Source organism: Scyliorhinus canicula, chromosome 19, assembly GCF_902713615.1.
Source record: "Scyliorhinus canicula chromosome 19, sScyCan1.1, whole genome shotgun sequence".
In the NCBI taxonomy this organism is placed as follows: Eukaryota; Metazoa; Chordata; class Chondrichthyes; order Carcharhiniformes; family Scyliorhinidae; genus Scyliorhinus; species Scyliorhinus canicula.
The window spans coordinates 33141411-33164853 of record NC_052164.1 but is presented as its reverse complement, the minus strand read 5'-3'; the positions used below and the strand labels follow the sequence as shown (position 1 = coordinate 33164853).

At 41.2% G+C, this 23443-nt stretch overlaps 1 protein-coding gene across 1 annotated transcript in view; it reads right to left on the bottom strand.

Moving 5' to 3' along the window:
• Positions 1-23443, bottom strand: part of LOC119953941 (speckle-type POZ protein) — a 138340-nt gene that overhangs the window by 56472 nt on the left and 58425 nt on the right. Inside the window, exons 3-4 of the mRNA XM_038778645.1 lie at positions 10079-10227; positions 5238-5359 (exon numbers count right to left, since the gene is read on the bottom strand). Coding sequence (XP_038634573.1) covers positions 5238-5359; positions 10079-10156 — 200 coding nt within the window. The 5' untranslated portion in view covers positions 10157-10227. The remainder of the gene's footprint in view (positions 1-5237; positions 5360-10078; positions 10228-23443) is intronic.

Genomic DNA, 23443 nt, shown 5'->3' with positions numbered 1-23443 from the left:
CACGCTTGTTAGGCGAATTGGACATTCTGAATTCTCCCTCAGTGTCCCCAAACAAGTGCCATAGTGTGGCGACTAGGGGCTTTTCACAGTAACTTCATTGCAGTGTTACTGTAAGCCTACTTGTGACACTAAAGATTATTATATTACATTTTCTGAAAATGTATTTTAAATATTGACAGAAACAAAAAGAGGTTAAAAATGGTATGTTAGATTTGCAAAGTGAGCTCAATAATACATTCACATCTCAAGGATCTTTCAATATTAGAATTATGTTTTTCCTTTTAAACTCCAAGATGAATGAATTAAACAGATATCCTTTCTAATTTTAACTTTAAAGCGGAGCACTGATGATACAATTGATGGTACAATTATAAAGGCAAGATGTAACCAATATAGTTGATGTTCATTCTGTGTTCTCAGCTTGCTAATATATTCAATTAAGTGATCAACATAGTTTAACTTTGTTAAGTAGAACCAAGCCAGTCAGAAAAAAATTAATTCTCTTTAAGCATTTTTCATTCCTGATTTAAATCCAGTACAAATCTGCTCAAAGGCAAATTATACGAAAAATATATATTCTGCTAGGGCAACATAAAATGGTTGCAAAAATCAAAACGTTTTCATTTTGTATATGTAAAATAACTATTTGACATAATCCATCATATTCCTGCATAAACACAGCACCTATTTCCTTTAGATTAGAGAAAGTGAAAATAAACTTTTCATAATTGTACATCCAGTAATTAAGACTCATGCAGAATATACCCTCTAAATTCACCAAATGTTCACTCTACACAGTTTGAGGTACAAGAACATGACAACATGGAAGCACTTTTAATACAAGGACTGCTGTCTCATAACACCAAAAATAAAAATTCAGGAGGAAAACAATTATGGTAGAGGATGCACCTTATATAAAAAGCAAGCTCCCCAATTGCTTCTCTTGCAGTCAGGACTTGGATCTGTAGGACCCAATATTGACTTTGCGTCACGAAGAGTCGGGTGAAAGTTTCGGAAGGAAAATCCAAAAGTATGACTTTACCACAGATTAGGTGCAAGAGCCATTTTAGATTTCTTTACCAGGTTTCCTCCCCAACAGCCAGCCAGATTACAAGCATTGAAACCAGCCAGGGTGCAGATGACAGTTAAGTCCAACATCGCAGTTGTTTGAAAGGTTGTTTGAAAGGTAAAATCAGTGGGTTGGAGGTCGCCAACTGTCCTGTGGATAGTACAATAAAGTAACTTACTTCATGAATCCAGCCCTTCACAGGATTCCAGAGTTGGGTTTCCTTTTTAATTTCAACTCCCCCATCAAAAAACAAAGCCTCGTGCCCGGTGAGGTTAAAACTAACCTCAAAATGCCTATGAAATTAGCAGGTTAAGTTGCACTGACCGTCTGCAATTGGTCTATGCACACAGATTATTTAGGAAATGGAAAATCAGCTCAGTCTTCCCCACTTAATTATTCTCTATAGCGGCACAGTGCTTAGCGCTGCTGCCTCACAGCGCCAGAGAACCCGGGTTGAATTCTGGCCTTGGGTGACTGTGTGGACTTTGGCCTTTCTCCCAGTGTCTGTGTGGGCTTCCTCCAGGTGCTCCGGTTTTCTCCTACAGTCCAGAGATGTGCAGGTTAGGTGGATTGGTCATGATAAATTGCCCCTTATTGTCCAAAGATGTGTAGTTAGGTGATCGGGTCCAGCTAGGGTGCTCTTTCGGAGGGCCAGTGCAGGCTTAATGGGTGAAATGGCACCCTACTGTACTGTAGGAATTCTATGTTTCTAATCCTGCTGGAATGTGTGTGGACATGGGTGTAAACTGGATTTTGGAACATTTGTTATACCTGCGCAGCAAAATCAAAATTCACCATCTTCAGTCGCATCCAGATGGGCTACTATCCAGTTGGAGGACATACTGGATAGCACCCCAGCATCCATAGAACTACTCTGTCAAAGTGCCGACCCCTTCAGGTAGGAGAAAAAATATTCAAAAATGCATTTTTCTTTTAAAGCAGGATTCATTTCCCCATCCACATGCAAGTCATCAGGTTCCTGGGACTGCTTCAGGAATATTTAGAAAGTTTTGCCATACTTCAGCCCTTTTGCCAAAATATAAATTATTTTACCTATGACCTCATAAGGGATGCCCACAAAGCAATTTCTAGCTATGCACCATGTACCAAATTTCAAGTCTCCATTCTTGGAGGGTGGGAAAAGATGAAATATGCATCACAAGGTAATCTATTTTGTGCACTCCATTTCTTGTCTGGGATAAGGGGAGAGGAAAAAGATATAATTTGAAAGTACAATGTCTTCCTGTCCTGCCAATTTACAGAAATGCTCCCCTTTGAATCTATAGAATCCCTACAATGCAGGAGGCGGCAATTCAGACTGTCGAGTCTGCACTGACCCTCCGAAACAGCACTCTACCTGGGCCCACTCTTCCACCCTATCCCCATACGTGTATTGATCATGGACAATCCATCTAACCTGCACATTTTTGGGCTGTGGGAGGAAGCCAGAGCACCTGGGATAAACCCACACAGACACTGTAAGAACTTGCAAACACTGCACAATCAACCAAGGCCGGAATTGAACCCGGGTCCCTGGGGCTGTGAGGCAGCAGGGTTAACCACTATATCAACTTGAGCTATTTTGATGTTTTTAAAGTAGAATAAATAGGATTATTAATTTTCCGTGCAAATGGTAGTTACACTTTCCAACATGTTCCAAAAGTTGGACAGGTTACTTTTGTGTTAGCTACGTGTTAAATTAGGATGGATTACCACACAAAAATTATTTTATAAACTGACAACTTAGGTCACTGTGTGAAGAAACTATGTGGAAATGAATTTGATTGGGAAGAACACGGAAGGAGAGAGGAAAGAACTTTCAATGCAAACTCACAATTAGCAGGTTTTTCTTCTACGAATGCAACCTAGTGTTTGGAGGATAAGACACCAGCCTTCATGATGTATTATATCACATCAAATATGTGACAGCCGAACTAATCTTCCAGAAACTTGCACAACATAAATGAAAATAATGTAACCTTTGCACCCTATCTTTATTTCCAGGCTTCACTGAAAAAGTACAAACATATAATACTTCCTGTCTCACGTGGACCTATCCAACTTAAACCCCAGTCTCAATCTATGGCACATTGGTACCTTGTAGCAGTATGCTTTGCTGACACACATTGTTGAAGCACAGAATTTAGTTTACTGTATACTTAACAGTACTTTCATCTGACCTGTTTTGGTGCCAATACCGGGAACCCAATAATGGAAAATGTAATAACAAAATCCCTCAACTTGCTGTTTACAAAATAAGCAAAGCAAAAAAAAGTGTTCCCATGCACAAAATCCATCACTTTTAGAACCAAAAGTAAAAACTGCCAACTTCACGAATAAGGTCAATATCATTTGTTATCGTACATCCAGTTTATTAATGCTAATAAATAATAACGATCATTATTATTGTCACAAGTAAGCTTAGATTAACATCGCAATGAAGTTACTGTGCAAATCACTTAGTCGCCACACTCCGGCCGGCACCTGTTCGGGTACACTGAGGGAGAATTCAGAATGACCAATTACCTAACAGCACCTCTTTCAGGACTTGTCCGGAGCACCCGGAGGAAACCCATGCAGGCACGGGGAGAGCGTGCAGACTCCGCACAGACAGTGACCCAAGCCGGGAATCGATCCTGGCGCTGTGATGCAACAGTACTAACCACTGTGCTACCATGCCACCCTTACCTAAAGGTTTGGAATTTGTGCATTCTGGAATCCATATACTGCAAAGGTATGGTGTAGCCTAGCCCTCCAGCACACACTGGACTTCCAATTGGTTTTTATAAAAGCTACAAATTGTTCCCTTATTAGTAACGAGGATGAACCATAACATTCAGTAACACTGCAAAAGCATAATCCTGCATGCAACTTTGAACAAAATATACGCAAGACTGCAGTAACTGAAACAAAAATTTTCAAAATTGTGGTAACAATCGTTCTGGAAAAGGCAACCATAAGTACTACACTGTACCAAACATTTCTGCATTACTCACTACATAAGTGAAATACTCACTTCTTCTATTCCTCAACTAATCCCACTTCTTTTACCTTGCAATTAAATTATATCCAATACATTGACCAGGTATGAAATGTTAGAAATATCATGGCAAGTGCAACAACCTCAGCAAGTGACTCGTCAAAGAAAACTATCAAAATATTTAATGCTTAATTTAATGTTTAAGTCCTTCAGCAATTTATTAATCTTTTGATGGGCTGTGCAACTCAGGCGAAAAGTTATTGCAACAAATAATTCCTCTTACTTTCCCTCATTGTAGAGCAGAAGAAGAGAAAGCATGAATAACTAAATCTCACACCAAAGAACTTTGAGCAGGAAGAAGGGCATTAAAAATCAAGTACTAATATTTGCAAGGAACAGCAAGAGTAATATTAACAGAAAACTAAATAAGTGTCAGGTATCCCCAGATTTTAGTCCTTTGGTCATAATTAAGAGGTTGTATCCCCATTTCATGGTATCTTTCTGTGAGGCTACTTAATTAATTTCAATTAATATTCGGTTCACAGCCTGAGAAGCATTGAAGTACAAATTGACACGAGAAAAGAATGGTGCTTTAACTCTCAGAACATATAATTATTCAGCATCTATTGTACAAAAGATTGATGCTGAATATAAACCAATGAAGTGCTACAGAAATGCTGTCCAACTAGTGTAAAGAATTAAAATAGCTAGCTTAAAAGTGAAAGATAGCAAAATACTTGCTCATAGGTATGGAGCAAAACTGGCTAATATTAAGCCTTGAGCCAATTTGCTGGGTTTTAACTTTGCAACATCTGGCGCCTGATCTCATAATCCTGCCTACAGTACAAATGTGTTCTTTTGATTTAAATGTTTGCAGGATACCACAAGGTTGTCATGGAGGATTACACGCAAGGGTTCAAGGAGAATTCTGAAATTTGAATTACACACTGTACCTGATCCATTGCAAGGAAATTTTCAAATTAGGTGCCATGGCTTCCATGGCCTTGGAAAGGGACTTCTGGTTCAACGGCAATGTAGTGATGAGGTCAAATGCATTAAACCATAATATAATTTCATTTTGCTATGTGCTTCACTAAGCCTTTCAATCATTTTGCCTTTCCCAGAACTACTCATAAGCAAATCCCCACTTAGAAATGCAAACATTATCACACTGAGTTCCACACTCACCACTTTAATTTATCATTTGCTCCGGATGAGAAAGTTGAGCTCTTGATAACTTCTCCCATTTCTTCTCGGCAGAAACTGAAGTTGTTAATAGTCCACATATAGGAGAACTTCACTACTTTTATCTAGCAAAAAGAATAAAGGGAAAGATAATAAATACTTGAATATTGAAACAAACTGCAAAATGATACAAACTACAAATAACTTTATAATTAACTAAGGGCAGGGAGAGGCCATTGAGTCCATCAAAAGAAATTCTACAGTGGCAGTTCACCTTTGAGTAAATTATATTGGTATTTAGATTAGTGCAGCATTTATAGATTCCAATTTCACGGCAGACAATAATGAACTTCCAACTTCATTAAATAACCAATCAATTGGCAACAAATGCAGATAAAGCATTTCTAAATACCACTGAACTGCTTTGAAAAATTCAAGTGCTCGCAACCTGAACTGTGCTGTTATTAATTATCTTGTGCAGTCTATTACAGGTGACCCAAGAGGATTATCTATTCCATGGAGTTTTGAATTAGAGATAATCAAATTGAAACATGTAAAATTCTTAAGGGACTTGGTAGGACTGATGCTGAGAAAACATTTTACCTGGTTGAGGAATCTAGAATATGGGGTCAGCCTTAGTATATGGGGGTTGACCATTTTAGGACATCAGGTTGGCCATTTTAGGACTGATGTCCTAAAATGGACTGTTGCATTTGTCATATAGGCTGGTGAGGAGGGAGGTCAAGGGGTTTTTCTTTCTTGGTTCCCTCATCACCTGTTGCATAAATCTGTTAATGTACTTGTACCATTGCAGTTTGTTTCACTATTCTGACAGATACATCCTTCAGAATTCAACCAACTCAATCAGTAGGGAGGGACAGTGTTGTTCCCTACCCAGAGTGCATTCTTGTGCCTTGTTATCCTTAGCGTTTCAACTAATGGAGTTCAACATGGCCAATTAATGATTGATAAGCTGGGAGAGCAGTAGTTGACAATCAACAGTGGTTTCCTCGTCCATGCTTGATCTGTTGCCATGAGACCTTCATGGGATCCAGAGTCAATGTTAAACTTTCAGGGCAAATCCTTGCTGATTGTATACAACTGTGCGACTACCGGTGGTGGGTCTAACCTGCTGGTGGGACAGGATAAATCCACAGATAGTGATGGAGGGTCTCAGATATTGGATGCAAGATACGAGATGATGAACTTGACTACTTCAGGATTTTTCTGGGCTAGACTGTGGGAGCTTTCCCAACTTTTGTCACAAAACGTTGGGAAAGAGGACTGCAGGGCCGAGCGAGCCATTATAATTTCCGGTGCTTCGGCAGATGCTGGGTGTCCATCAAATTTTAATCTCATTTTGACTTTTCTGTAGCAGTCTGGTAGAACTGACTGGCTTCCTATTTCAGAGGACAGTTAAATGTTGGCCATGTTGTGTGGATCCAAAGTCACATACAAGCCAGATCAAGGACAATACTGAACCAGACAGATTGGCAAAACAAATATTCAGATAGTTTCATGGACACAGTTAGAGTTTTTAATTCCAAATGCTATTAATTAGTTCAATTTAAATTCCACCAACTGTCGTGGTGAGCTCTACACCTCAAAGCATTAAGCTTGGGGCTTTGGATTACTAGTACAGTGACTTTACTATTACCACGCCACTGTCCCCACTTTCTTAAAATACAGCACCTAGTATGCCCAGGCGATCTCGCACTCAAGTACTAACCGGGCTGAAGTCCCCTTAGCTTCCAACACCAGTTTACAGACCAGTGCGGCTGTAGGTATTAGTGCGCCATTGAAGAAAGAGGTCTTCTTAATGCCCATTCCAACTTCTATTCCTAATGATCCCTTACGCGATAGCTCACTTGCAGCAGTAACTACTGGTTCAGAGGTGACAAGTCTGAGCTCATACTTTTGGTTAGAATTCTACAGCAATGATTAGAAATTGTTACAAAGATATTAAGCTTTGGAATAGACACTAAAGAGAATTCCTTTCAGCCTGTTCCATTGATTCAGATAGACTTTGAAGATCCCACGGCATTATTGAATGAGAAATATGGACAATTTTTTTTATTCCTTTATAATCCTGACTAGTATTCATTCCTCAGCTAACATCACTAAAAGTAATTAACTGGTCAATTAGCATCTTGCTGTTTGGGCAACATCGTTGGTGCAATGGCCATGTCGATGTAATAGTCATTGAACTTAAAAAGAAATTCAATTTGCAAAGTGTACTGAAATATCCTGATGTGTTATAGCGTTATAAAAGCATGCTGCTCTTAGATTTGACTGTTCTTCATAGAAGTTCATAGAATTCCTACAATGCAGAATCCCTACAGTGCAGGAGGAGGCCATTTGGCCCATCAAGTCTGCACCGACCCTCTGAAAGAGTAACTTACCTAGGCGCACTCCCCCACCTTATCCCTACAACCCCACCTAACCTGCACATCTGGATTGAGGGAGGAAACCAGAGCACCCGGAGCAAACCAAGCAGACGCTGGGAGCATGTACAAACTCCACATAGATAGTCATCCAAAGCTGGACCTGTACCCCGGTCCCAGGCGCTGTGAGGCAGCAGTGCTAAGCACTATGCCGTCCTTCTGTAATGAGAGTTATTTAGAATTCATACGCAAGACTTGGCATTTGGTATTAGGGTGACATGATAGCAGTGGTTAGCATTGTTGCTTCACAGCACGAGGGTCGCAGGTTTGATTCCCGCTTGGGTCACTGTGCGGAGTCTACACATTCTCCCCGTGTTTGCGTGGGTTTCCTCCGGGTTTCACCGACAAGTCCCTAAAGACGTGCTTGTTAGGTGAATTGGATATTCTGAAATCTCACTCAGTGTACCTGAACAGGTGCCATAGGGTGGCAACTAGGGGATTTTCACAGTAACTTCATTGCAGTGTTACGTAAGCCTACTTGTGACAATAAAAATAAAATTTCTCTCAGCAGGGCACTAAAATACTTGTTATTGGTTGCCTCACATGTGAACTTGCTGCTCTGACAATTCATCATGAAACCTACCATACCTTTTTTTTATCAAGTCATAAGATACAGTTCTTTAGAAATTCTACTGGCTAAAAGTTGACTGAAGAAATTTAGTTGAAATTAACGTTTCAGGAACAGAAAGGGTTATATAATTTAGACTCCTCTGCAAAAAATTCTTCAGAGCTGTTTGAGGGAGAGTAACATTTGCATTTTGCTTTATTCTGGCATCAGTGTTGATTGTACACACAATCTTGGTGTGAGATGACATTCGCACAAAATAAATGAGACTGTTGCCTAGTCACCAATTGGCAGCTTTAACTATTGGGTCAGAACTCGTAGCTTAGGCTGGAATTCCAATGCAATGGTTCTGTGTCCTATACAAGACAATAGATTGTTTAAATCATTCATTAGGGAAAAATTGAGGATCAAATCCACATAGTGGTTAGCACCGTTGCTTCACAGCACCAAGGTCCCAGATTCGATTCCCGGCTTGGGTCATTATCTGTGCGGAGTCTGCACATTCTCCATGGGTTTCCTCCGGGTGCTCGTTTCTTCCCACAAGTCCCAAAAGACATGCTGTTAGGTAATTTGGACATTCTGAATTCTCCCTCCGTGTACCCGAACAGGTGCTGGAGTGTGGCGACTAGGGGCTTTTCACAGTAACTTCATTGCAGTGTTAATGTAAGCCTACTTGTGACAATAAAGATTATTATAAACATTGTACTAACAAAATGGCCACAGTTCCGGCACAATGTATAAAACAGCACAATACCAGGGACTTTTTTTTAAAAATCGGCAATTGGGTAAACAAAAGAAAAGAATGAGCTATCCAGCTACAAAAAGGGTAAAGGCGTCCAAACTGAGCCGTTAGCTCCTGACCCTTGATAATCCAGCCAAGGATGCGGAGGCAATCTAACCCTTTCTAGCCCTATTGGCACTTATTGATTTTCTGTCCCTTGAACTTTGAAGCATTGAAGGTTTCAAAACGGCTGTCCTAGATCTGCTTGGCTCACTGACAGATCGATCCTAAATCAAAACACCAAGACTGATCAGCATCAGCAACTGAAGACGCTCAAATTACCAAGAGCATGGATTTAAATGTCATACTCATGAGGCCATGAAGAACACACAAGTACTTCTGTGGTCCACAAATACAATACGTCTCGGCACCCTGCACTAGGGTTTCTAATTTGAATCCTTTATAGCTTTAGCAGCTGGTGTGGGAAAACTTCCAATCTTCAGTGCATTTTACATAACATGGTCCAGCATTTGACAGAACCAGAATTTGGAAGGTTAGAACTAAGACTCTGTTACAAATAAAAATCAGATTACTGAAAAAAAAACTCAGCAGGTCGGTCAGCATCTGTGGAGACAGAAACCGGGTTACCTTTTTGAGTCCAATATGACTTCTTCGACACTATAGTACAATTTTGAAACATCAGGTTGCCCATAGTAATGTGAAGATTTGCCACATGGCAAGGCAGCAATTGAGTCTCGCAGACCTGGAAGATCCAGGTACTATTCCTAACCAGCAGTAAGTAATCTGTATTGATCCCCTTGATTACTATCTAAGTTACCCAAGATTGTTTGGCAGCAATGCCCTCCCATGGGCAAAGAACCTGCAGACAAAAATTAGTTGCCCCACACAAAAATAATAGGAAGCTACTGGAGGTTGCCCATCAAATCAAACTTCAGCCAAATCAACACCTCTTGGAAATGAGAACTTGAAAACAAAGATACAACCAAAATAAAACTTCCTAAAAATGGACATAAGCAGCTGATGGTGCCAACACATATTTCTTCATCCATCTCACACAGACAAGGAATAGGACTGTTTAAAACAACCAGCCTACCTGTGTATAGCACCAGCTCTCTGCCACAGGCCCACTTGACATTTCAGCCGGGGGTGGTGGACTCGGTACCCTGGACATCGCCAGCTTGACTACTCTGCAGGTTTTCTCAAGACAGATGAAAGAAAATTCTGTAGAAATGTTATCCTTTACTGTAAAGAAAATGAATGCATTTATTAAAGGGACCAGTTTGCATTTTCTTGGCTCTTTTACATTCAAAACATCAATATGGTTCCCTTTAAACTCTAAGAGAATGGAGAAATTTAATCGGCCAAAAGAAACTTACAATAGTGTTTAATCATGTAACACTAACTATTGCATTTTGCAAAAATTAAGATACCAAACGTAATTAGATCCCTTTCATCAGCCTAGCTTTAACATTCAATAATCTGACAACAAATTGATGGCATCAAAGGTTATGCAAACCTGCTGGAAGTTAATTTGAACCAGAGTTTCCATTGTTGGATGCTCGAGTCTGCTACATAACTACCATCTGCAAGGAGGGTAAACTCTACCATCAGAAATTGGGGTAGAAATGTCAGGAAAAATATATTAATAGTGGGTGTATTGTTAAAGTGGGGTTACACCTACATCCTGCTTGCCATATCCAAACAGTTCAAAATTCATGTCATTATAACACATCCAATGTATTGCTCATGATGTAATTGGCTACTGGCACTCAAAATTGCAGTCCTACGAAGGGTTGGGCGTTGGCCACTGGGAGGTTTCTAAGGGAAAGCAGGCGAGATAGAGAGAAAAATGGGATTGTAGAGAGATAGCGAGGGCCGGATGGGGACATTTCTTTGTTATGGTCAAGATCTATCAACAACCAATGCCACCAGGTGCTAGATCAAGGCCATTGCACTAGCCAATCATGTTGGTGCCCAGAGTACATAGAAGGAATCAAGCCTATTTACCTAATGATACAGGTAAACAGATGCCCAGATATCCAGTGTTACAGATCATCATTCACTTATTTCTCATTACAAGTCCAAACAATTTAATCTTAAGACCAAAATCAGACCCTACAACAGTAAAGTCAATCCTGCTGTACATAATTAGTTGCCTACGCAAGATCCACAATAACTACTGGCCAAATAAAATTTCCAACATGAACCTGTACAAGGCTGGTTGCCACAGCATTGTCCAAGGGATCAAGAAGCGGCAGATAAGATGGCTTAGACACGTGCTAAAGATGACCCAAGAGAGAATACCGAAGGTTTCGTGAAGATGGACACCAGCTGGGACACGTAAACTGGGTGAAAAACAACATGGTATAGGTGACTGATCTAGAAAGGATGGGACTTGCATTGGCCAAGACACAAACCACATCACAAGACATGGCCCAGTGGAGGAACATCATTGTGGCCTTTTGTCCCACTGGAACAAGGATTTTCATCCTAACCAGGGGTCCCTGCGGAGTCTGGAATGACAGCTCTTCAGACACTTAATTGTCATGCCTGCAGATTACAGTGTCCAACACTGTAGAATGAGGGTATCCAAGCAAGTACAAATGAAGCAATATTACATAGGAATATAGGAATTAGGAGGAGGAGTAATTCAGCCCTTCGAGCCTGCTCCGCCGTTCAATTAGATCATGGCTGATCTCTTCCTGGTCTCAAATCCACCTCCCTACCTTTTCCCCGTTTTTTAAAATTAGAAATATATCTATCTCCTTCTTGAAACCATTTAATGACACAGATTCCATGACATTACCTAATGTGAGTTTGTATAACTTTAAAAGCATTCAACACAAGGTTTAGCACAGGGCTAAATCGCTGGCTTTGAAAACAGACCAAGGCAGGCCAGCAGCACGGTTCAATTCCAGTACCAGCCTCCCCGAACAGGCACCGGAATGTGGCAACTAGGGGCTTTTCACAGTAACTTCATTTGAAGCCTACTTGTGACAATAAGCGATTTTTATTTCATTGTAATTTCACAAATAATTGTATAATTATGGGTCAGGATTGCTATTCTAATGAAAATAAAATATCAACACCTCACCAAAATGTTTCTTTCTCTTTCTCCTATCCTGTTTACCAATGACAACAATGCCTCCTGGGACTATGGAGGCTTTCTGAAGGCCTCACCCCATTATTTATGCAAATACTTCAACAGTACAGAGTGGCTGAAGAACTTCATAGCCTACCGATTCAATCACCTGATGTTCAGACAAACAAAGACTTGAGCCAAATTTCACCCTCGAACTCAGGAGCACAATGGCCAATTATCATATCCCCACTACTTACCCACCAAAATCAATGTAGATCAGGAATTGAACTTTGGACATCTGATTTTCATGGTTTGGATATTTGAACGGATACACTTAGGTGGGCAGGGATCAGGAGAAACGTTCCCGAGCAAAGTCAAAGTCTGTCTTGAAGACTACATTGTAATGACCCGGTGAACAACTCGAGGCGGTTAAGTAAACTCAACAATGAAAACAGAACTGTGAAAACTGCACGCACAACATAAAATGAGCACCTTTGGCTGTTTTGCCTTCTTACAGTTGTCTACACCAGTTGCAGAGCAAAAATATGCCATGTGGTTTTTGCATCATTGAAGCCACAGAGGAAATTATATCCTTTAATATACCCCCAATTATTAACTCAACAAACTGCTTTGAAAGGATGTTTGCCAGACACCAATGCCTTCGAAAATAGTGTTTCTGGTGGCGAGAAAGAGTTCTATTTCTTTCTGGTATATACACGAAAAAGAAAATTAATCTCTGAACAGACTCTGCAGGATGGCATACAAGTTATCAGAAAGTGCATGAACACTTTAAGTTTGTCAAGCCGGCATACTACATTATCAATTTCTGAACTACAGGTTGATATTTTGAACAGCTTTTCCCATATTCTGGTGAATTGTGTTTATTAATTTCTTGCAAATGTCAAGAAATGGCAAAAAAAATACACCAATTCTGTTGCAGACTGTGACTGTAGGCTGCAGATTTCTCTCATCTCACCCATGCAGTTTCAGGTACCATAACACCTATTAAACTAAAATGAGGTCACAAAACCAAACTACAGAATTCATTCTTCATAACCCTGTATCAAACTAGCTTTACGTTTGAAAAGGCTGCTACGTCAAGATGAGTACATTGTTGCAGTAATTCCTCATTTCAACATATGACAAAAGCTGCCCGCAAACTACTAGTAGCAAATATATAGCAAGGGAATTTTCCACCTCACATACAAACATTAGAGCAACAAACATGCACGTGCACATTATTAAAGGAAACAAATGCACTTTGAGGTACTTTTAATGTAGCTCCAGGGTCCTGTGGCCAACACAGCTGTTATGATCATACAAGCCTGCTCATAACAATGTTTGCAGCTTAGATCAAGACTGGAGGTGAATGGATTCTCTTCAAAGTAAGGTTTTAATTTACTGAAGAATGGCACCACACCAACTGCAAGACCAAGAAACCTTTTGTTAAATTTTATCCTCTCAAAATAATTCCTCGAGAAATAAAAAGGTCAGAGAAATCAAGACAGAAAACGAATGATACTGGGCTGTGTTCACAACTCTCTGAAGTTTCTAGCGGTCTTGGGCCGAGCAGTTGCCATACCAGGCTGTGATGCAACCAGATAGGATACTTTCTATGGTGCATCTTTAAACGTTTGTAAGAGTTAATGTGGACATGCCGAATTTCCTGAGTTTCCCGAGGAAGTATAGGCGTTGTTGTGCTTTCTTGGTGGTAGCATCGATGTGGGTGGACCAGGACAGATTTTTGGTGATGTGCACCCAGAGGAATTTGAAGCGGTCAACCATCCCCACCTCAGCCCCGTTGATGCTGACGTTGATACAGTACGTTGCTTCCTGAAGTGAATGACCAGCTCTTTAGTTTTGCTGGCATTGAGGGAGAGAGTGTTGTCACTGCACCACTCCACTCGGTTCACTATCTCCCTCCTGTATTCTGACTCGTCGTTATTTGAGATCCGGCCCACTATGGTTGTGTCGTCAGCAAACTTGTAGATGAGTTGGAGCCAAATTTTGCCACGCAGTAGTGTGTGTACAGGGAGTAAAGAAGGGGGCCAAGTACGCAGCCTTGTGAGACTCCGGTATAGAGGATTATTGTGGAGGAGGTGTTATTTGTTTATTCTTACTGATTGTGGCCTGTTGGTCAGAAAGTCGAGGATCCAGTTGCAGACTGAGGAGCCAAGTCCTAGGTTTTGGAGCTTTGATGTGAGCTTGGCTGGGATAATCGTGTTGAAGGCGGAGCTGTAGTCAATACATAGGAGTCTAATGTAGGAGTCCTTGTTGTCGACATGCTCTAGGGATGAGCATAGGGCCAGGGAAATGGCGTCTGCTCCGGTTGCAGCAGCGAAGGAAACTGCCCATTTCTAATAGGTAAAAGGCCATTCTAATGTAAATATTAAAGCCCAGTCTTTAATACCCATTTTAAAATAAGGATTTCAGTATTCATAACCTTAGGTCATGACAAAACACATAACTTAAACAGAGGTACACAGCTTGACACATCCACAAACGAATTAAACATAAAAACAACATTTTTACTGACAATATGAACGGATTATTGTTCAAAGTTTCATATCAAGAAATGAGCTGTACCAGTAATCAAGAACAACGTCGAAATAAGCACCATAGCAATATGAAGCCACCATTATTCAGAATATGGATAAAGTGAAAGCCAGCAGAAAACCAGTAAAAACCAGACTTGATTACAGCACAAAATTCCATTCCATAGCACACACAAATATTCAAACATGAAACATTTAAAACTTATGTTTCACATTGAGGATTGACAGTTAACCATCAAATCAAATGAATTTGAAACTCACCCAAACCAATTAGGATAACAGAGGTATGGACAGATGGCCTCAGACTGATAACATTTTCCTTTAATAGGGGAGTTCAGACAGCCATTTTCTATTCAGGATCACTCTATACTTTGATCTAACTACTTGCTATCCTTATTTTCATATTTTCACTTTTCCACTCTAACTCTTGAAGTTCGCGCAAGCTGTTTTGCTTTAAGCAAGAAACCATTTCTGTATTATATTTGAAAGTTAAAATTGTTTCATAAATTACTTCTCTAAGTCTTTTGCTGGCAAGGCTTTACTGAGAATAGATTTAAGTTTCTCTCAATTGTAATCAGAAGAGGCAATAAAAGATTCTTACTTGCATCCGAGAAGTGTAACTCAAATTTCTACCGAGTTCTATAGTGTTTGCGAGACTGCACTTGAACCGCATGGCAGATCTCTACAAGTGGTATGTGAATTGCAGTGGATCAAGGCGTTCTGGGAGTATGGAGTTGATGCGCTTCATGGCCAACCTCTCGAAGCACTTCATTAAGACTGAAGTCAGGGCCACCTGATGGTAGTTATTGAGGCATGTTGCCTGGTTCTTCTTTGGCACCGGGATGATGGTGGTCTTCTTGAAACAGGTGGGGATTTCGGAGCAGAGAAGGGACAGGTTAAAGATGTTCGCGAACATATCTGCCAGCTGGCCGTGCAGGCTCTGAGTGCACGACCAGGGATCTTGTCCAGACCCGTCGCCTGCCGAGGGTTCACTTTCAGGAAGGCCGATCTGACTTCGGAAGTTGTGACGGTGGGTGTGTTATGGGATGCTGGGGCACTCGACAGCGGATCGTTCGGTTTCCTGCTCGAACCAAGCATAGAATGCATTGAGTTCATCGTGGAGGGGTGCGCTGCTGCCAGAGATACTGCTCAGCTTCGCTTTGTAGCCTGTTATGTTGTTCAGCCTTGCCACAACCGCCAAGAGTCTGTGACTGTAGCTTGGTCTGACGTTCTCTCTTGGCATCCCCAATCGCTTTTCGGAGGTTGTACCTGTAATTCTTATATAGGTCAGGATCGCCCGACTTGAACGCCTCAGGCCTGTCCTTCAGTTGGGAGTCATTCCCGCGACTGAGCCATGGTTTCCGGTTGGGGGAACGTACATACTGTTTTCTTTCGCACGTATTCATCCACAGATTTGCTGATGAAGTCTGTGACGGTGGTGGCATGCTCATTTAAGGTGGCATATTCATTTAAGTTGGTCACTGAGTTCTTAAATATGTACCAGTCCACTGTCTCCAAGCAGTCACGTAGGGGCTCTTCTGTTTCCTCAGACCAGCACTGCACGACCTTCTTAGCTGGATTCTTCCGCTTGCATGTCAGGAGGAGGAGCACCGTCTTATGGTCTGATTTTCCAAAGTGCAGTCGGGGGTTGGAATGGTAGACGCTCTTGATTTTTGAGTAGCAGTGGTCAAGAGTGTTTTCGCCCCTGGTGGGACAGGAGATGTGCTGGTGGAATTTTGGCAGTACAGTCTTGAGGTTGGCCTTGCTGAAGTCCCCGGCCATGATGAACACGGCCTCCGGTTAGCAGAGTAACAAGTTAGCAGAGCAACACCAACAACTGCTTAATGATACAAGAGTATAAATCCATGGAGGGGAAACTGTCTTGAATTTTTCGGAGTCTATTTGTGAAATTTCTAGGGTAAACCTGCCCCCCGCCAAATGTATTTTGAACAGTCTTGCTGCAGGGGTTTTTTGCGCTGTTGGTGGGGATCACTTTTCCTTGACTGTAAAATCCAGGCCAATGTTGATAAAGGCATCTTGCAAAGCATTAGAATTCAAGAAAGCTGGTGACTGTTGACTAGAAAATGCAACTGTTCGTAAAATTGTATAAATGCAAACTTGCTGTAATAGAGAACCTGTCCTCGTGAAGCCACCTACAACGAGGTACACAACACGGCAGCACGGTAGCATTGTGGATAGCACAATGGCTTCACAGCTCCAGGGTCCCAGGTTCGATTCCGGCTTGGGTCACTGTCTGTGCGGAGTCTGCACATCCTCCCCGTGTGTGCGTGGGAGGATGTGCAGACAGCAATCAGACAGCAATCAAAGTCAAACAGAGCAGCATAATCAGGACAATCTTTCAAGTCCAAAAATGGAGTAATTCATTATTAAAATGTAGCACACAAAAAAATCCAGGACAAACTGCCGTGAAATTACAGATCATTACCATATAAACTGCATTGTCAGTGTATCAGCTGCACCAACTGTTTCCCGATGCACTAACTAATCCTGATGAACGTGTGTGACTTGATTGAGTTTTTTGATGAAGTAACAGAAGGAGTTGAAGGCGTTTGATAAATGGCACATAATAGACTTGTCAGCAAAGTTGAGATCACTGGCATAAGGCAACACGGTAGCACAGTGGTTAGCACAGTTGCTTCACAGCTCCAGGGTCCTAGGTTCAATTCCCAGCTTGGGTCACTGTCTGTGCTGAGTCTATAGGTTCTCCCAGTGTCTGCGTGGGTTTCCTCCGGGTGCTCCGGTTTCTTCCCACAGTCCAAAGATGTGCAGGTTAGGTGGATTGGCAATGTTAAATTTCTCTTGGTGTCCAAAAAGATTAAATGGGGTTACAGAGATAGGGTGGAGGTGTGGGCTTAAGTAGGGTGCTCTTTCCAAGGGCCGGTGCAGACTCAATGGGCCAAATGTCCTCCTTCTGCACTGTAAATGCTATGATTCCAGGAATCTTCTCCAGCACTCTCCATTCAGTAGTGCAGCAGGTCATGAAATTTATCTTTGAACAACCTGGGTATTTTTCTCCAAAGATTACAGACCACTGAGGTGAACACATGCTACAAGTGTCATGATGGAATGGCATTGGTGGCAATAGAAGAGATTGAGATGTTATCAATTGTAGGCGTGCAATCTCAAGACACTCCAATCCCGTTTAGCACGTATGGTTACTTAATTACGATATTCATAGCCTTGAACTGATCATATGAAGCTATACCACGGGCAGAAAGCTAGAGCAGGGCTTCTCAAACTGTGAGTTGTGACTCCCAGTGGGGTCACTGGACAAGCAATCGGGGTCAGGGTCACGAGCTCAGAGGCAGAAATGACAGCTGTGGAGTAGAGACTAAAACCTGACATTACTGTGATTGGCTGCAAATGACCACAATTTTGTTTGTTGTTGGTGAGAATGTGACCTGATGAAGCTGAGGCCATCTCTGCTGCCAACAGAATCTACAAAATGGTAGGTATCTTTTGGTTCTTCTGTGCCTGTAGTCTTACGTTTTTTTAAACTCTAAAATTTAGGCAATGCAACACTAGTAAAAGTATTCCAGGCATATGTTTGGTGCTTTAAAATTGATAAGACTACAAAAACATCCAAAATACAAATATGAAAGTCAGAGGGTAGCTAGCTTAGACACAGGAAAAAAAATCCTGTGTCCTTTTTATTTATTAAGCTCAACTCAACACAATCTATAAAACAGTGGACTAGATCAGGAAGGTCTGTTTAACACGTTATGAAATTTAAGAAAGACATTTCCAGGCTGTTCATTTTCTATAAGAACTCAGCTAATGCAGCAAAGCAATCAGGGACACTAAATATACAAACATACAAATTAGAAGCAGGAGCAGGCCATTCAGCCCGGAGCCTGCTCCACCATCTGATAAGATCATGGCTGATCGGATTGTGGCCTCAACTCCACTTTTCTATCTACCCTCGATAAGCTTTTCAAGGGAGTAAAAGTGTATCTAATTTAGCCTTTAAAAAAAAAAATTTAGAGCACCCAATTCTTTTCCCAATTAGGGCAATTTAGTATGGCCAATTCACCGACCAGGCACATCTTAGGGCTGTGGGGCGAGACCCACGCAGACACGGGGAGAATGTGAAAACTCCACATGGACGGTGAGCTAGGGTCGGGATCGCACCTGGGTCCTCGGTGCCGTAAGGCAGCAGTGCTAACCACTGCGCCACCGTGCCACCTTAATTCAGCCTTAAAAATATTCAACGACCTACCTCCACAGCTTTGAGGAGGAGAATTCCATAGACTCACTGGACTCAAAAAAAAATCATCTCCGTCTTAAAAGGAAGACCCCTTATTTTAAACTGTGTCCCCTCGTTCTCGTCTCTCAAGGAGAAATATCCTCTCGGCATCTAGCCAAGTTTTCTCAGGATCTTATATGTTTCAACAGAATCATCTCAATTTCTAAACTGTAAGTAAGTAAAGTCACGATAGTCCCAGATGACCCATAGGCTACTCGCCCCTTCGAGGAGAGCCGACTGGTGGTGATTCAACCCGAGGATCACCACACCTCAGGCGACGGGCAAAGTTGAGAAGGCAGGCCTTCATGAATAACCTGTTGGTAAACGACAGGCCCAACCTTTCCTCATAAAATAACCCCTTCATTCCAGGTTCTGCAATCTCTCTCCATTTAAATAATATGCTTATTTTCTAATCTTCTTGCCGAAGTATACAAGTTCATATTTTCCACATTATACTCCATCTACCAATTTTTGTCCATATGCTTAACCTATTTCTTCTGCAGGGTTACAATTGAGAGTCTGCATAAATAATAATTATATTTTTTTAAATATAAATTGAGTACCGGTACACCCAATTTTTTTTTCTAATTAGGGGGCAATTTAGTATGGCCAATCCACTCTACTTGCACATTTTTAGGTTGTGGGAGCGAGACCCATGCAGAAACAGGGAGAACGTGCAAACTCCACACAGACAGTGACCTAGGCCGGGATCGAACCTAGGTCCTCAGCGCTGTAGGCAGCAGTGAATAATAATTATAATATAATCGTAAATAAGAAATGCCTTCCTCACAATTTACTTTCCAACCTACATTTGTGTCATCAGCAAATGATGCAACCAGACACCTGCTGCGTTCATCCCAAGTAGTTGATATGTTATAAATACTTGAGGCTCCAGTATCGGTGCCTGTGGCAACCCAATATGAAAATGACCCATTTATTCATGCTTCCTCTTAACCAACCTCTATCCTTACGAATATGATTTCTCCTATTTCACGGGCCCTTATTTTGTGTAGTAACTTTTGATGTGATACGTTAGGAAATCCAAGTGCACCACATATACAGATTTTCCTTTATCCACAATCCGTGCTACATCCTCAAAAAAATACTATAATAAATTAGTCAAACATGAATTCCCTTTCACAAAACCATGTTAGCTCTGCCTGATTGCTTTGAGGTTTTCTAAGTGTTCTGCTGTAACCTTCTTAATAACAGATTCTAGCATTTTCCCTGACAGATGTTTGGTTAACTGGCCTGTAGTCCTGCTTTCTGTCTCCCTCCTATCTTGAATTGGGGAGTTAAATTTGCTATCTTCCAAACCGATGGGATCTTTCCAGCATCTAGGAAATTCTGAAAAATTACAACCAATGCATCTATTATCTCTGCAGCCATTAGTTTTAAAACCCTAAGATGAAGTCTATCAGGTTCTGGGGACTTGTCAGCTTTTAGTTCTAATGATTTACTCAGTACCTTTTCCCTGGTGATTGTAATTGTTTTAAAGTTCCTCCTTCCCTTTCACTTCTTGAGTTACAAGTATATGTAAAGAAACATTTTTTGTGCCAACAGCAGAAGCGTTATAGGTGCCTTCAACATTTAATAGAAATCTTAAAAAGCCTGTGAGATGCAAATGAAATGAGTGGAATGAAATGGATTTCTGACCCTTTATGCTCACGTTCGAAATGTATCATTGCCGATCAAACCTATATCAATTTAACTGGAAAGCCACAAGAACAGGACACAAGCGATGGGCAGCATGGTAGCATAGTGGTTAGCTTCACAGCTAACCACAGCTTCACAGTGCTTCATAGCTCCAGGGCCCCAGGTTCGATTCCCGGCTTGGGCCATTGTCTGTGCGGAGTCTGCACATTCTCCCCATGTGTGTGTGTGTGTGTGTGTGTGAGTGAGTTTCCAAGGAAATCATGACTATTTTCAGTGGCTTCGGGAGACCATGTCAAAGATTCTAAGCAGTACAGATAAGCAAACCCTAATGAAGTTTCTTGGTATAACCACATCCTAACAAGTGAAGCTCAGAAAATAAAAATATGAACAAATTACCTCAGATGAAAAGTTGGAGTTTAGTGTCAGTGAAGCCAACAGCAAGTTAAATGTTGCCATTTTGCATTTCTTATTTTTCTGTTTCTTTTGGTAAAGTGTGTATTTCTGAAACAGCCAGAATGTCATTCTTACAAAAACCTACATTTCAAGTCTGTTTTAATCATAGAATTTACCAGTGGAGTAGACTATCCAGGCTGTTAAGTATGCTCCACCATTTAAATAGACCAGGTCTAATCTGAACCTCAATTTATCCACCTCAGCTATACCCAACAAAAATCTTCAGTTTTGTCAGCTCAAATTTTCCAAACATCCAGCCTTTTGAAAGAGAATTCCTGATTTCTACTATCTTGTGTGAAAAAATGCTTCCTGATTTCACTCCAAATTGGCCCAGCTGTGATATCAAGAATATTTCCTCCTTCCTGATTTTCCTATCAGAGGGAATAATATATCTGTACTTCATGTGACCAAATCATTTAACCATTTAAACACCTTGAACAGGTCACCCTTCAGCCTTCTACATTCAAGCTGGGTTTATGTCTGCCCTCACTACTTAATCCGCTAAACCCCCAGTATAATGCCAGTGAATCTACAATGCAGTCCATCCAAGGTCAATTTACCATTCCTGAAGTGCAATACCCAAACTGAATTTCAGTAGTCCAGATGGACTCAGACCAAGGCTCTGAACAACTGACACACTTCTTCCCCATTGTATACAGTCCCCTTTGGACAAGGTATCATACCATTAGTCTTTTTGATTCATTTTAGTACCTGCCTGCAGGTTTTAAATAATTTGTTTATTTAAATCCCCAAATGTTTTTGCCCCCCTTCAGGAAGTATTTCCTCATTTGGAAGATACACACATTTAACTTCCTTAGCTCCAAAGCAGGTGACCTCACACTTGCCCACGTTAAACTACATCCCGGTCATGGATCTGACCACTCAAGATTATGTTTCTTTGCAACTTCCTGCTTTCATCTGCATTATATATGCTCTCCCAATTTAATACCAAATGCAAATTTAGATACACCAGTGTTTCTTCATGCAAATTATTCACAAAATATCAAGCCCCACATTTCTGCACTGGACTACATCCGAAAAATATGTAAGACTCTGCTTTTATCTATACAATTTTTTTCCCAAATGTGCAACCTGTGGAAAAGACCTGGAAAAATCTTTATCTACATCTGGTCATGAAATCCAATGATCCATGCATCCCTGGATATTAAATTAGAAGTATGGGAGACGGCAACATTTAAGTTACAGGATGTTCCAATTTAAGTCCCCAGATCAGTTCAAGAGTCAATCTCAGGAAGTCGTCCAACAGGTGACACAGAGACAGGGATTGGAATAGATCCCAGTTAAGTTAAACGGTTAAGAGACTTTAAATAAAGAGGGCCATTGGGCAAATATACCCCCTTTAGTGGTGTTCTGCTTGCCACAATGGAAGATTTCATGCTTGTACGCTAGTGTGTGAGAATACTTGGGAAACCAGGGAGAAGGAATCTAGGAAGTTGAAGTGAGCTATTGTTAAAACTGCCCAAGTGGGAGCGACTTTCAGAGAATTCCAAGGAGAGATCCTCGAAGGTGAAGCTGGAAATACCTCATAAGACATAGAATAGAATTCCTACAGTGCAGAAGGCCATTAGACCCATCATGTCTGCATCAATCCTCTGAAAGAGCACCCTCCCTAGGCCCACTCCCCTTCCCCATCCCCGTAAGCCCACCCAACCTTTGGACACAAAGGGGCAATTTAGCATGCCAAGCCATCTAACCTGCATATCTGCGGACTGTGGGAGGAAACTGGGGCACCTGCAGGAAACCCACACAGACACGGGGAGAAAGTGCAAACTCCACACAGACAATCACCCAAGATCGGAATTGAACACATGTCCCTGGTGTCGTGAGGGAGTAGTGCTAACCACTGTGCCACCGTGTAGAATTGCAACAAGATTTTTTTAATGACTGGGTGGTTCTTGAGAATTCCAAGGACTTTTGGTTGCACTTACTCTTCAACGTTTTGTGTTCCACCACAGTTCTTCTGTTAATTCAACTGTAACTTATACTTACCTTGGATGCTGAGAGTGCAAGACAGATTTGCAATCGTTCTATCTTTCTGAAGTTGTACAGCAAAATTTGTTTCTGTTTGTTCAAAACCAATGAAACCTTATGGGTTTATTCCAAAAGCAGGTAGCTTGAATCTCAACCTCTATTGACTTTCTGGATCTCCATATCTGGCCAGAGTACATAGTCTTCTTCCAAGCTTGGCTTCAAATTCATGGACTCTTCACAATATCAAGATGGCCTTTCAGCTCTGGACTACACTGGTTATACCACAAGACCCAATTTCTGTCTCTAATTGCTGTTCCGTTTCAATATTTTAAATTATCTTGAATCAGTCCACTGCCACCGCTGCTATGATCAAGAGATTTCAGTCTCATCTTAAGCCTCTGTCTTGCACCTGGTTTTGCAGCTTCTGTTTGTAAGAATTAACCGCAGCGGCTT